The following is a 15,367-nucleotide window of genomic DNA, read 5'->3' as shown; positions in this document are numbered from 1 at the left end:
AGGCAGTCACTTTCACAAAAAAAGTCAAGTTCGAACGAATTTGAAATAAACATGCAACTCTTTGAATGTACTTAAATGCCCCGACTCGTTATACACACACACACACACACACACACACACACACACACACACACACACGCACACACACACACACACATTACATTACATTACATTACATTACATTACACTTAGCTGACGCTTTTTATCCAAAGCGACTTACAGCTATTTAGATACAGGGCACACACACACACACACACACACACGCACACACACACACACACACACACACACACACACACACACACACACACACACACACACACACACACACACACACACAATGCTTTGAAGTCTATGCTGAAAGCTACAACAGCTTAATTGGAGACATTAATTTCATCCAATGTGCTACTGATGCTTTCAACAATAGACAACTGTGTGTCCTCGTCTCAGCTCCTTAGCAAACAGGATTTAATTGTCAAGTATATTGTTGCTTCAATTCCATCATAAGAAAGTCCTCTCAGGGAACAATACCAATGGGCTGTATACCCTAATATATAAATGTTGCGATCTTGTTTGTAATGGCATTCTTACAAGCTCGTGGCAAGTGTTGCTTTAGCTGGCTTAGCAGAATAGCAGGAATCCCGATGATATTGAACACCTGAAACTGCCTCACTTGGGTGACAGGCTATGGTGAGACAGAAGATTTGTTCTTGTAGGATAAAACACCTGCTTTACTTGAAGCAAACCCAGTCTCATGAAAAAAAAAAAAAAAAGTGAAATAGTACCAGAAAACTTTGTTTTCATGCTGGCGAAGATGGTATATTCTTTTCCATGCTGTTGGTTTCGCGCAAATACCCATCTACATGTTATAGCATTTTACTGCCACTTGGGAGCAGTCTCCATAATACGCGAAACAATCTGAGATGTTGGCTGCTCTCGTGCTGGTCCTTTAGCTTTGCTCTGTTGTGGTAAGGCAAAAGTTAAAGTGGACAAAGGTCTGCTTTGTGGTGGAGTAAAACTAAGATAATGAAAGTAATGAATATAATGATAGTATTAAGAGAATGGAAAATATCAAGTGCAGCTGTTATCCATGCTTCTTTGCTGTTCATGTTGTTTGGGACTTCATCCTGTTTGTTGTGAAATCTGTTGTTGTCAGCTTCATCTGGCTCTAACCAGCTTGAGCTAACCTTCAAGCTATTAGCATTCAATCAATGAGTAGCGTCATCTCCAGAAGCCTGATGTTCTTAGGTTTTTTTCATGTTCGTCCTAGTAGGTTGAAAAAAATATTAATCTGCGGGGGTTGACAGTGGAACAGAGGGATATCTCAAAGAAGCTGTAAAATGGCATTGTAATTGTTTGTAATTCAAACAGGTTACGACATTTGAAGTTTCACTGTGTTCCATGTGTGCGAACTTCGAAAAAAAAGTGACAGCCCCATTTGAGACCAGTGCGAAATTTCTTTTTCAAAATGCACTTTGAGGTATCTATCCTATTATACTTTATCTCCTGAATATTAATTGGAATCAATGTCAGTCAAGACAATAATGGTTTAGGATAAATAAATAGATAAAAAGTGTGAAATTACAGTCCATACATTTAAAGGCAATTTTCTCAAAAAGAGAACAAAAACATTCTCTATAGAAATTTTCAACCATAATCAGTCTAGAAATAAAAGAAGACTCATGAACATGGCTTTATCCAATGTTCAGATTACCCTCCTGGAAATACATGCATTTTTATGTATTTGTATATGATTGATTTAGAATAACCATAACATTTCAGAAAACTTGCAGTCATATATTTTGCGTCATGAATAACATACATTAACAAACTTGACATGAACGTTGATCATATATGCAATGATATCTAATGTTAAATATCCCTGCATATTCATACCTTTCACAACACATGCATAGACACCATCTTTGAATTACTTACTCTTTCAAAACAGCTCTTTCCTGTGACTCACTTGCCAGCATCTACAGTTCATTATAGGTTAGTACCCATTGATATACTGTACCATGGCAACCTGTTCATCTCACTCCATCTTTGTACTCTGGTTAATTTGATTATTTTGCAGTAGTATCTAGATGCTGTTAGCATTACAGGTGACTGAAAACATACCTAGTTTGCTCACTGATTGGTGCATGTTATTTAAAATGTGCACATGTTTGTGGGGAGAGTGACTTCTAAGTGTTTCGTATTTGACATTGCAGTCATGCTGTTCCCAGAAATGACAATGAAGAACTTGGAAACTGTAAAAGACAAGACCATTCGATTGTAGGTTCACAATGTTTATCATACATTAGGTCCATATAAATTCATGCTCAATAATAATAACATTAATGATGACAATATAATTTTAATCAACTGATTTGTTCACATTTAAAATGGGTTTAAGAAAAGGACGATTCAGAGTTGAGGCTCATTTTTGTCTGCAGTATTTCATTATCAACTGCTGAAACAGCCGGATGAGAGGTGCTTCCACACCCAGTCAAATCAGAGACATACAGTAGCGTCACAACACAACAGATCTACTCCATTAGAAAATAATCAGCTGCATAAATTAAGTACGTGATCATGGTGTAAACATAAAAATGTAGTCAAACATTTGTACATTAAAAGATTATTTACAGGTCAATATCTACAATCAAAATGTTTCTCAACATACAGTAGACTATGCAGTGACAAACAATAAGAGAAAATAGGCATAAGGAATAGGGGGAAAATTTTTTTTTTTTTAGTTTGGCCCTTAAAATAAAAAGCAAGACAGGGACCAATCTTAAAGAGTTACATTTTGTTTCAAAGTAAAGACTAGTGATGTTACAAATGCACAACAGTAAAAACACAAAGGGGGAACAAAACAGGACTGAGGTATAAGCAGAACCAAAGTAACACTTGTACTGCAAGAGATCGTCTGAGTAATACAATTAAGCAGAACAGCAGGTGGCTGAACATACAATAGATCTTTTTCAAGCCCTTTACCTAGACAGTGTAAATAGAGAGAAGAGAACAGAAGAGACGAGACGAGAAGAGAAGTTTAGTGCTTTTTGTACTCTTTGATCAACAAAGTAAGCTGGAAATCTGAGGTTGTCACATGTCAACAATGACACAACAGACATGACACAATTACACAGGTACTGTCATGCAGTAATGATGAGTATGATGTACTGCGATCCTGCTAAGTCCAAGTTCCCATGTTGTTAAGTTGTAGGTTAGTACAAAAGTAGAATGAGATTGTTTATTGAGTCCAAAAAAAAAAAAAAAGTCATTTTCAGACTTATCATTGTCATATTGTGCCTGAATTAAATAACATTTTAATGGGAACTGTAACATTGATAATTGGTGTTCACATGGAACATCTAAATTCCAGCAAGGCTCAGATAGAAAACACTTATTTTAACAGTTCAGATTCCCTTCTTCCTGGATGTTTACAATATCAATATCAATGCAATGAATGCATCTGAATTTCAAAGACAGTGAAGACAGTAACACGTAAATGTATGTGCATATGAACATAAACGCATAGAAGGTCCAGAAGACAGATCCAGTAATAAACATAAGAGGGCGCCATTTGTAAATGCTTACATATTTTCACCTCCCCTTTGCAGGAGATAATCTTCATTTTGAAACCTCTTCTTCATCTTCTAACATCATGTCATACAAACCTAGGAAACATTATTTTTCAAGCACACCACTGTACTGGCAAATAAAGAGGAGGGAAAATACAGCATGCTCCTCATACATTTAAGGGAATCCCCCTCGTCTTGGCTAATATTTGGTACAATCCATCAGCCACAGGGCTTATGTGTCCACTCACGCATACAGTCAAATTCCTGGATGATCACAATTAGACAGAAACATTTGTCTTTGACATATCCCTCATAGGTAAGCTGTTTTTTGGGGTAACAGGCAGAGAAGGGAAATCAGAGAACTTTGAGACATGTCACCACATAGCGTTACATAGCTTACAAATCTTTTCAGTGGAAATAGAAATTAGTGTTTGTGTATCCTGCTCAAGGCTGTTGTTGGAACAGTTGGCAATCAATGATATAAGGAAAGTGATGAGATGTAAACATACTCTCCCTGGAGAATGGCAGCAGCGTAGGAAACAACAGTAAATTATGAGTGGATTAACAAACAATCAAAAACAAAGCTTTTGGTTTGAAGTGTAGAATCTGACTCATAACTAAAACTGGCCCGTTTTGAAGCAGCACAGGCCTTGTGTTTTCATGTCTTGATTTAGAGGCTGCCACTGAACAAGAAATGCTGATGTCATCAAAACTTTATATGATAATCTTTAAATGGGAAAAAAAATTATGAGGAAGAGCTGCCTTTGAGTTCCCGAGTTTGTTGTGTATCTTACGTGGTCTATCTGACGATTTTCCTCAGAATTCTTGAAACAAATCCTCCTTTAATTACTTTCAAAGTATAGTTACTGGTGTGGGTAAAGTTGAAAAGTATCACTACCCTGACACGTCTTGCCGCTTTATCTGGAATGGTGTGGTAAACCTGTGGAGTGCAGTGTTTAGTTTAGTTTACTTTGTATGGCTGTAACAGTTGACTTAATTATGCATAAAACAGTGTCCCCAAGGGAAGAACAATAACTTGGGAACCAAATAAACTATGCAATGTCACATTACATTTACTCTTCCCAAGACAGAAGTTTCTGTTCTTTATCTTGACATTCAAAAAGAACAAAACAGGATCAAACTGACCAAATGAACACAACTTTCAGCAGTTGTGAGGAAAGAGGAGCAGTGTGGGTCATACCACCATTGGGACACAATCATCTTCTGTTGGGTTAACAGGCAGTTGATTAGATTGGCACGGTAAGATTAGGTTTAATATCCCTTGTGGTGACTAAGAGTTTTGAAGTAGCCTGTGATTGTGTGCTTCTGTTTGGATTTGTGCAATTTACTGCCTCAGATGCGAACTGCAGGCCCAATGGGGGCTGTGAGGGGCACTTGAGAGCCGCAGTCGTAGTCCAGTTCGGCCATCCGGGAACGGCTCATTCGACTGTGGGAGTACACCCGTCTGTCAGTCTGTCTGTCCCTGAAACTTCTTATGTAGCTCTGTGAACAGACAGAGGATCAAGTGTTGAGATAAGTACAACTTGATAGTAAGCATAATGGGTAGTCACAAAAACTTACACTTGTGTACAACTGTTATTGTAATCTCTGTCTGGTTGGTAAAGTGGTTCGGTAATCTTTTTTGTATGTTTGTCTCTTCAGCGGAGTTATACAAAAAGTCATTCATTTGAAAGTTTGATATTCTACAGAAACATCCACAGAAAATGTTAGCTAATGAATTATAAATTGCTAAATTAGTATTGGGTGAGTCACCTGCCCTTACAAGTGCTGTCGCTTTCTACAGAAGTTAGTCTGCATGTGCTGTGTTGCCATGCGTCATGAAATTAATTAAAAGAGTATGCAGTGTGGCAGAGAAAACACATGCTAAGAACAATTATGTTAATACAGCAGATAGAGAGTACATGAACAAACTGGACACCTAAAGTCATTGCGATATTATATATAGTTAGCAGAATCATGTTTTTTCAGAGAACATATGCAACAATATGAGGGCAGTTCTAGTTTTCTCCAACTATAAGATGGCCGTTACCCATCTGTGAAATAAATGTTTGTTTACTCGTGGGTTACCCCTTATACTAAAAAATATGTTGATTTAATAGTTCATATGACAACATTACTGTGACATTAAGAGACCCTTTCAGAATTTGCTCAGCCTAGCTTCAACTTCAGGTTTTACTGGATTCACTATAAATCAGAAACCCAAAGTTAGCTATAGTTAAAAAGTTAAAAATAAATATACATATATGTATATACAGTATATGCACATATACATAACATATACATAGCCTATTATGACATGAGTCCTCAGTGGTGTTTTTAACCACTGGCCATTGCATTTGGTGGTACTTGTTTAACAACCGTCCTTAAACTGCAGACGAGGAAAATGTACCCTAAGTATTTGAGAATAAAACTGCAGTTTGGTGTGTGGGCTGAGCTCTGAGACTATTTATCGTATGCTTTATCACACCAGAATAAGGTGCTCCAAGGGTTATTTTCTATTACAGATCTCACAAGAAGCAGACCCTGAGGAGAGTGAAGTGGAGTTCAGAGGGTCACTTCATACCCTAAAGTGATCCACTTGAAAAGAGGAATAAATTGATAGAGGAAAAATAAGCTGCTGTAGTGTCTTTCTGTGTTATCTTGACCAAAGCATGTCACAAACATTTCTTTATGAATTCTGGAAATTGTGTGAGCTTGTGGTAAAAAAGACAGAAATCATATTTCCCCTTTAAAGTAATTATTTTATTTACATTTTTTTTAACCTAATGCGCAAGCACACAGGGCCTGCAGAACTGAATTTGGATATCTATTCAAATATCTATGGTCTGGATTGTAGGTGTCCTGAATCTTTATTAATTTTCATCTTGTAAAAGTAGTGGTTACGTCATCTTACCGGAGACAGCACATCGCCATCAAAGCGTCTTTTCGGATTGGGTTTACGGTGGTAGCCGGGTTCAGTCTGAGAAGGAGGGGGTTTAGGCGGCTGAGAACTTTGAGTTTGCTGGTGGGGGTGGGATGCTGCTGGATGGTAGTACTGCTGTTGGTGGTGATGAGTGTGAGCCTTCTGCTTGATGACAGTCTTCTGGTTCTGTCGCTTTTTCTTCTTCTTGTTCTCCTTCTCCTTTTTCAGCCTCTCTTCCCTTTGTTTGATCCGCATGAGCTGAACCCTCCGCTGTTGTCGGCTCAGAACCACTTGAGGAGGAGGAATAGAGTGTTGACAGTGTGTGGAAATAAGGGGGAAAAGAGAACAGTATCAAATCAAGAGGGAGTACAGCAATAAAAGGGAAAATAACAGAACTTTAACTGAAGAAAAAAGGTAATTGGCAATGCCAATAATGGAAACGACCTATAAAGAATAACTGTGGTGAGAAAAACATGATTAATCAGGTGAGATTTTCTCTCCTCAATTATACTAATCAGCTTAAAATACTGTTGGGAAGTATCATTGTAAGAGCATGATATGAAAATAAAAAATTAGGAAAAGAAAATCTAAGGTCCATTTCCTAATTCTTTTTCTTTATTGGCAGTGGGTCATTATCCTCCCTGCATGTTCTTGCACTGAGCTGCGCAGTCTCCCGACATATTGTGAGTGGGTGAGTGTGTTCTAGTTATTTTCACACACTCCCAAGCAAAAGATGTCCAAAATCCATCTTGTCTCACTGTCCATTGATTAGCCAGATGATTATTTTTGGAGTGTTTGAAGCCCTTTCAATTCAGTGGCTTGGTATTCGAAAGAGGGAAGGATTTGTGCATTTTCATTTTGTGAGGTCAAAATATTTTCACATTACAAACAAGCTGCATGGGGTTGCCTTTTGTATTTGTGTGGGAAGGTGCGTTAGGATGTCTATAGCAGTTTATTTTTGTGCGGGTGGACACGGGGCACCATCTGCCAGGCAAATGGTGTAATAATACCCCCCTTCTTTTCTTTTCCTCAGCTCACCCCACCTCAGGCCCCTCTGGCCACATGCCCGTGTGTGTGCGTTTGCTCTGGAACATCTTGCTTTGTAATGGAAGCTTAAGACCCTCTGATTGAGGACATTCTGGCCGCCCGGTCCCCACTTATTCAAAGACATTGAATGCATTATGACAGTGAGAGTCCTCACAAGTATAGAAGGACGCAGTAGCAGCACATGTCTGGTCATTGTGTATTAAAAAAAATAAATAAATACTACTTCATTCATCCACGTCCATGTCTGTTGAATCGGCTGACAGATGATTTTCCTCATTGCTCTCCTTGGGTGCCTGGCTAACCTATTGTGCCTCAGTTTATTACCCTCTCATGCCCTTCCACCAGTACACCTGCTCACTCTTTACCCCAACTTTACGCACCATTACCCCTCCCTCTTTCTCTGTGCATACAGTGCTTGTCATCATAAAAATATTCTATTAGCAGTTGATAACTAGTAACAAAATTAATTTAAATATTAATTTAAATGATATAATCAGTAACTTGCCTCTTATCACCACTCAACCGGAATGATGTGACAATTAATCTTTCTCCTCATTCATCTTCCCGATCATGCATTAAATGCTACACAAGTAGCATAATCATGCAACCTTGATGTTTCTGGGTTTTTTACCTTTTTTCGTTGTTATTTATTTCTCTCTTTCTTCACGAGGCTCTTTTCGATTACCGCATTCACAAAAAAAAGGTAAGTTTGAAAGGATCCATTCCCTCTCATACTCACAGCCAATTGTACATATTTTATACATCTATAAAGTCTATCTATTTCTAGTTCTCGTTTCCTTTTAAATTCCACCACGTGGAACTGCCTAGTTTTGAAAATAGCATTAAAAAAACTTGCTTTAGCTCTTTGCCCACATCCTTTCTCTCTGGTAGCCATGGCAGCGTGCCATTTAATCCCATTATTTGAGGCCATGTGTGACTTCTTCTGTGACACTTTGTAACCGTGCACTCCAAGATCCAAAGTGGTATGTGTATGTGTAGAAAACACGTGTGTATAAGTTAGAACCTTGGTTTATTTCTGTCCTTCTCTTTATCAGATTGTATGCAAAATTTGTGTATACGCTGTTTTTGCATGTTCATATTCTGCTTGGGTGCATATGTTGTGTGTGTGTGTGTGTGTGTGTGTATGTGTGTGTGTGTGAGAGAGAGAGAGAGAGCTTGCCATCTGTATTGTTGTTGTTTTAAGAGGAGATTAAGGCAGTATTGGTCAATAACAGATTCTGGTGAAAACATTAACGCTGGTATAGTCAGACGCTCCTTCACACCGACTCACACTATGGTAAACACACACAACACACACTCCATTCATAGCTCTATTATTCATCATTTTAAAGCAATGCGAATGCAATGCACTGAATTAAACAAATTTGGAAGATTTCTCAGACAAAAGTGAAGTGGGTGGGTATCAAAATCAGGTGCATCTCAGCATATCTATCATCAAGTTCCAGATTCGTGTCTGACACTAACTGATGTGCATCGGCACATTTTCACAAATCTATTATTTTCATGGTGTCGTTCAACAAATTTCTGGGGGGGGGGGGATTTTGCTTCCTGTTTTGTGATCTTTTGAGAACACACTCATCATGTTTCTGTCCACCTCCTGACATATGAGGATTAGTGCTCGCTTTCAAACTCTGAAAAACTCTAAAGGTCTAAAATGCGAAAAAAAAAAGCAAATATTTACAGTTGACTGATGTAGAAAGATTTGTGTGTCAGCAAAAGTGCATTCATGACAAACAGCTACAAATAGCAAATTAATCATGACACACATGAGGTATTTTAATTGATTTACTGAGGCTTCCACTCAGGTGGAGAAATGAAAAGTAGCCGCAGAACGATTACATCCCATCTGTGAGCTGTGATATGAAAAGTGCAATGTTCCGCAAAATAATACATGAGACAAAGATGTGTGTTCTTCAATGTTTTCCTCTGTTTTACTGGTGCTTTTCAGACTACAGTACGCAATCTTCTTGTCCTATGTTCTTTTGAATGATTTAATCTTGTCGGTCACCACAATGAACTCTAGCATTAAGCGCACATTAATGTAGTGGGTGGAAATGTCAATTATTATGCATTTTCTACTGCCAAATAATAAGAAAAAAAGAAAATTTATGGAAATTTAGATGACACACGATTACTCTCATCACTTTCAAGTCACTCCTGCATGTATCTGCATGTATAAACCTGTATTTACTTGTCAGTGACCTCTCCCCTGTCCCTGTTTCTGTGACTCTGCTCTTGATTTGCTGCCTGTATTGAAATGTGCTGTTTGACTCCAACCTTCTAAGTTGTCTTTCCTCCCCACGAGATTTTCTTGTTTGGGCTGACTTCATTGCGTAAACCTGTTTTTGACATTAAAATCTATGTCACTGATTACATATGGAATAATATACAAGGAAACAAAGTGGCAAAGAAGAGATAAATGCAGCAAGAATGCTTGAATGGGCTAATGGAGGGGAGGGCTAACTTCTCCTTGCTTTTACTTTTACTTGTTGTCATTCTGACTTATGCACACCACCATTAGGGGATATATTAGTGATGGATACTTTGAAATGGAATAAATGGGTTAGGCTAAATCACTAGTTGTGAGGAATAATAGAGTGGGAGGTGATTGAAAAGAACAGAACATATTAAAGTTATGCAGTTATGTGCATTTTTGAAGTTGTGCATTTGAAAGGTTGATGGAAAAGAATAAGAACATAAACCTTCCCTAATTTGGCAAAAAAGTTTTTACTCTCTTTTCTTGATGTTTTTAGGGACCCCTTGCCTTTATTACAGGTAAGCCTATACAGTCACATTCTGACAAACAGTGCAGCCCAAGTTATTTACTCCAAGCAGCTTTGAGTGTGCAGTGACTGTGATATTTCAAGAGTCGTGCAGATTCTGGTAGAATTTCTATGAGGTGGAAAAAAAAACATACCTATCCGGTGTGTGATTCAGCAAACTATCAACAGGTCCATTTATCTCCTTTTGGTCCGGGTCAAATAAAGTGGAATAATAGATTCAGATCAAAAAAATGTGTCATTTTTCATAGTTGTAATTTGTTCTTGTTTATAATTTAGTTGGTACCAAATTTGAAGAGCTTATTTGACATTTACAATATGATTAAGATATAAGCTCCACTCTAAACTTCTAAAAGTAAATATTGGCAGAGGAACTCATCGATGTTGAGGTGAACTTCAGGTTACGCTCCTCTTTTGTAATTTGTTTTAGAGAGACAAAGAAAAACCTCAAGATTTGAGTATGTCATTTGCCATCTTGGTTTTTCAGAGCCAGAACTGACCATTTTCAAGACAAGAGAGTGCAGCTGGAAAGTTATTGAACATCTTATTTCAGCTCTAAGGTCTTTTCATTAATGTGATTATTTTTCAAAATAGCCACCAGCACACTGATCAGAGGGAATCAATTTAGTTTAAATGAATTCCCATCATGTCCACAAATACTGGGGACATAATGGGAATGAGATTTAATAATACTTATGAAGGAACTTTGTTGGAGGGTTTTTGGAGCCTGGACTTAGTAGCCGTCAGTGGTATTACAATCAAATTTTAAATTGCTTTTCTGTTTTAGACACAGCATCCATCCTTTATATATTGTCTCAGGTGCACACACTCACCTTCTGTGTGTGAAAATCCCTCTGCAGTAACCTTCCATTGGATCAGCACTCCAAGGAGGGCCAGCACAGGCCAGACCCCCAAAATGACCCATGTAAACCAGCACACTGGCTTCTTTGGTGCCACCTGCAAAGAGTGTTGGTCCAGTTTGTATTCAAGGTTCACTGTGTATGAGGATGCAACAGTGTAGGTTTCAACCACATAAGCAACCCTCCCTCCCTCCCTCAACATGTACTCAGAAAAACAAATAGAAGCATACAGCGGCTCTCACCTTGAGTCTCTCGTAGATGTAGTGCACCAAGGCAAACAGTTCTATAAAATAATCCACTGTGACTGTGATGATAGCAGAGCCAAACGTGGCTGTAGAGAAGGTAACAAAGAAGCGCTGCCACTGAAGAGTGAGAACAGCAAACAGGGTTCCAGAGCCCAGGAGAATACCCAGAGGTACCCACACTGTTTTGGGATGATAGAATTCCTCCATGACCTAAAAACAAGATCAAAGAAAAAGTTAGTTTGACTTTGTCAGATGCTTTTTCAATCTTTTTGTTTTAGCAAAGACTTGTTGTCCCTCTAAACTCAAACCTGAAGGCCTGCTTTGGACTTTTTTTTACTTTAAGTGCTAATGACATCAAGCTGTGAGCAAGATTTCCTGTTATTGTATTTGCAGGGTAGTCCAACGCTCTTCCACATGACCGAAACAAATACACTAAATACAGCGTTACGAGCATGTTGCACATTCTTCTGTTATAAAGGTAATGTGCACTTTAGCTTAAAGACGAGCATGATTCACATGTCACAGATCAGTAAGCTATAAGAGATGCATACTGAGTTATCATCTCAGTACATGAGCTTTACGGTGGATTGCTGTGGCATGAAATCAATTTCTAAAGATCATATGACAGAAAGAAAGAAGCTACATAGTGTTATTTCACACATTCCTATTAAGTGGAAATGACACTGTTTCACATTTGTTTAGGTTTGAATATTGTTAACAGAACATTTTCAACAGAATACACAGCATAATATAGTCAGAATAAAGTCAGTTTTAGAAAGTTTTACATGTAAAAAATTTACAAATCATTTACAAATCAAAGTGACCATTAGTAAAGACTAACACATCAGTTACAAGTATAATCTAATAATAATTCATCTTATAAAAGGAGAATAAATTACCACCAGTGATGCCACTCCGACCAGCAAGCCCAGTAGCAGGCCTACCATAAACAGTCCCACACTGCGGACCAACATGGTCACAAGGCCACAGAGGGTCCCAATGCCGAGGCCGATGCCCACGGACGCCTCTAAACTCAGCTGAGTGTCCATCACCCTCTCTTTGTAGCACAGCATGAAGATGACAACAGAGCCAAACATTAGGCCTGTGAGAAACAACACGGCCTTGAAGCATCGATAGCCTGGAGAAGAGACAGGGAAACAGAACACTGTGAGGATATCACAGTCAAACATTATTCAAACTGCTGTCTGTGTTTGTCCACACGAGCCTGCGTTAACAGCCAGGAACATACATTAAATCGAAATGAAATCAAACACGACATAATGTACGGGAGGCCGTGGCTCATTGGTTAGAATCGGTCGTCCAATAACCGGAAGGTTGGCAGGTTCGATTCCAACTCTCGCCACTCAAAAAAAAAAAGATTGGTGAAACTGACAGCTGGAGGGATTTTAGTCCACCTCCTTGTCACGGCCGAGGTGCCCTTGAGCAAGGCACCGTACCCCCATGCTCCCCGGGCGCTGTGAATGGCTGCCCACCGCTCCAGGTTGACATCTGTCTCTGAGTGTGTGACCCTGTGCATGTGTGTGTCAACAGGTGCCTTCCTGGATGGGTTAAAAGCGGAGGACAAATTTCGTATGTATGCATGACCAATAAATCGGATCTTAATCGGATCTCTTAATCTTAATGTCAACATGAAACAGGCAAAAAGCAAAACAGTGATTACGCCAAACATTACCTTGTGTCATTGGCAGCGTGGACTAAAGAATGATAGCACTGTCTCACATACACATGCAGACATTCAGCAGTCGTAAGAGCACAAGCACAACAAAGTCAAAGTCAAATTTATTTGTATAGCACATTTCATGTACAAAACAATTCAAAGTGCTTTACATAACATAAAAGCATTGCAGCGGGGAGTGGAAGAAGGATTAAAAATACATAAAAGAATATAAAGAGAAACAAGTAAAATAATTAAAATTAATTAAAAACAAGCAACAGTAAGAGATACCGTGCATCTGTCGTGTCTTCGCTATCGCGGATTATGTACAAATTCACACCTGTCATGGAACAAGCAACATTCTAGATAAATTCAAAGAAATCATGCAGACTTCATGCACAGACACATGAGAAATGAAATGTTTCTAACCTGGATTTAAAAATGTCTCCATTTGGTGAAAGTTTAATCTCCACTGGCAGTTTGTTCCACTTGTTTGCAGCATAACAGCTAAATGCTGCTTCTCCATGTTTAGTCTGGACTCTGGACTGGACCAGCTGACCTGAGTCCTTCGATCTAAGAGCTCTGCTGGGTTTATATTCTCTGAACATATCACAGATGTATTTTGGGCCTAAACCGTTCTGGGATTTGTAAACCATCAGCAGGCTTTTAAAATCTATTCTGTGACTGACTGGAAGCCAACAAATTCAATTTGGAAATGTAGAATGATACATCAGGATTAATGCTGCTTAAAAAGAGGTCAAGCTTAACCCATAAACACTGTCATTGACTACCATGATAATGTAGTGCCAATACTAATGCACAACAACCTAAAAAAAATAAAATAAAATAATGATTTCATTATTGCTAATAATGCACAGGATGCCTTACCGCTCCATAGAAATATTTTAAAAATAGGACTGCAAATGCCTGTTTTTTTCTCTCTAACTCTTCATTTCACTGTGAAGGTCTCCACATTTTTCTGCAGAGTATAAAGACAAAAATCTATTTACTGATAAACCCATAACTTGTAAGAGGGAAGACAGGATGGATGTTTAAACGACAGTCACGACTCCAAAAAGACTACCTTGAAAACTTCTTAAAACTAGAGCCTCATTAATAAGAGGCACAATGTTGCATTATTATCTGATTTAACAATTTATTTTCCATTCTGTAATTACTTTGTAATTGTTTTCTTCATAGTGTCTGATGACGTTCTAGGAATTAAGTAAGTGTTATCTAACTGCAACAGAAAATTCCAAATATAACAGAGAGGAGGCATAATCATAACAAAAAGATATGATGTAGACATGCATTGATGAAAACGTTTCTTTTGTCCGATGGGTGTGATGGGAACAAATTCACTGTTGTTAGACCTTTACAAAACAGCTTTAAAATATGACAATCTTTGCATTACGAAAGGTCATCCACATTCATTGGTTAAGAGGCTTGATGAAAAGAACAGCTGCTCTCCTTCTAGTTTTCCTTTTCCCGGCATATATTCCCTATTGTCCTTTAACTCTGTTTAATGTATTTTATTGTAATAAAAAATGAATGTAAGGCCACAAAGCATTACAAAAAGGAGCTTATCAACAGTGCAGATCTCATTGGCCTTTGGTTCTATGTTTATTACTGTTTGCATCTTCCTTTATTTTTCTCTCAGTGTCTCTGTCTATCTCTGTCTGGACTGTGTCTCGAGGGAACCCGACATCAGATTGTTATCTCTGTGTAATCAGGCATTGCACAGCTGAAACACATAATGCTCTTCCTTTCATTCAAGCAACCGTCCGTGCGCCTCCCTCGTGCCCATAACTCGTTTAATTGACATGCTTCTTGTAGTTTTCTTTTCTCTTTCTAACCAGTTCTGAGCGTTCTTGATGTCTTTCAGTCGGGATTTCTGCTGAAAACCTCTGTTTTCTTCACAGCTGTTTGCACTTCTGTGATAAAATGCCTGAGGAATATGAGTCTGACATGGCCTATCTGGAGGATTTCCATAGTGCCATCCCGAGCATTTATCTGACCAGCAGCTGTTACAAATCTCCTACATTGTTTCTTCAGATTTGATGGTTGCCATCAATCAGTCAGTGATTTCAGAAATAGTATGCCTCACCTTTGCTGCTCTTGATTTCTGGTCAATTTTTCTTTGACTCATCCTTTTCATCTCCCCCTCCCCCTTTCTCAGCCCTGCATCCACTACTCCCGTCCTCTGCTTATCCCTCCCTCTCCACCTTTTTTTCCTCGTAGGTT

General features: G+C 38.5%; 1 protein-coding gene across 2 annotated transcripts in view; it reads right to left on the bottom strand.

Moving 5' to 3' along the window:
* Nucleotides 1-3,459: 3,459 nt before the first annotated feature.
* Nucleotides 3,460-15,367, bottom strand: part of tmem198aa (transmembrane protein 198aa) — a 30,072-nt gene continuing 18,164 nt past the window's right edge. For both annotated transcript variants that reach the window (XM_075479828.1, XM_075479829.1), the window contains exons 3-7: nucleotides 12,348-12,586; nucleotides 11,446-11,658; nucleotides 11,177-11,300; nucleotides 6,487-6,785; nucleotides 3,460-5,075 (exon numbers count right to left, since the gene is read on the bottom strand). In XM_075479828.1, coding sequence (XP_075335943.1) covers nucleotides 4,926-5,075; nucleotides 6,487-6,785; nucleotides 11,177-11,300; nucleotides 11,446-11,658; nucleotides 12,348-12,586 — 1,025 coding nt within the window. In that variant the 3' untranslated portion in view covers nucleotides 3,460-4,925. The remainder of the gene's footprint in view (nucleotides 5,076-6,486; nucleotides 6,786-11,176; nucleotides 11,301-11,445; nucleotides 11,659-12,347; nucleotides 12,587-15,367) is intronic.

The sequence above is a fragment of the Odontesthes bonariensis genome, chromosome 12 (genome assembly GCF_027942865.1).
Source record: "Odontesthes bonariensis isolate fOdoBon6 chromosome 12, fOdoBon6.hap1, whole genome shotgun sequence".
NCBI classification, from domain to species: Eukaryota; Metazoa; Chordata; class Actinopteri; order Atheriniformes; family Atherinopsidae; genus Odontesthes; species Odontesthes bonariensis.
Note: the sequence above shows the minus strand (reverse complement) of the source record. Positions and strands in the feature narration are given on the sequence as shown.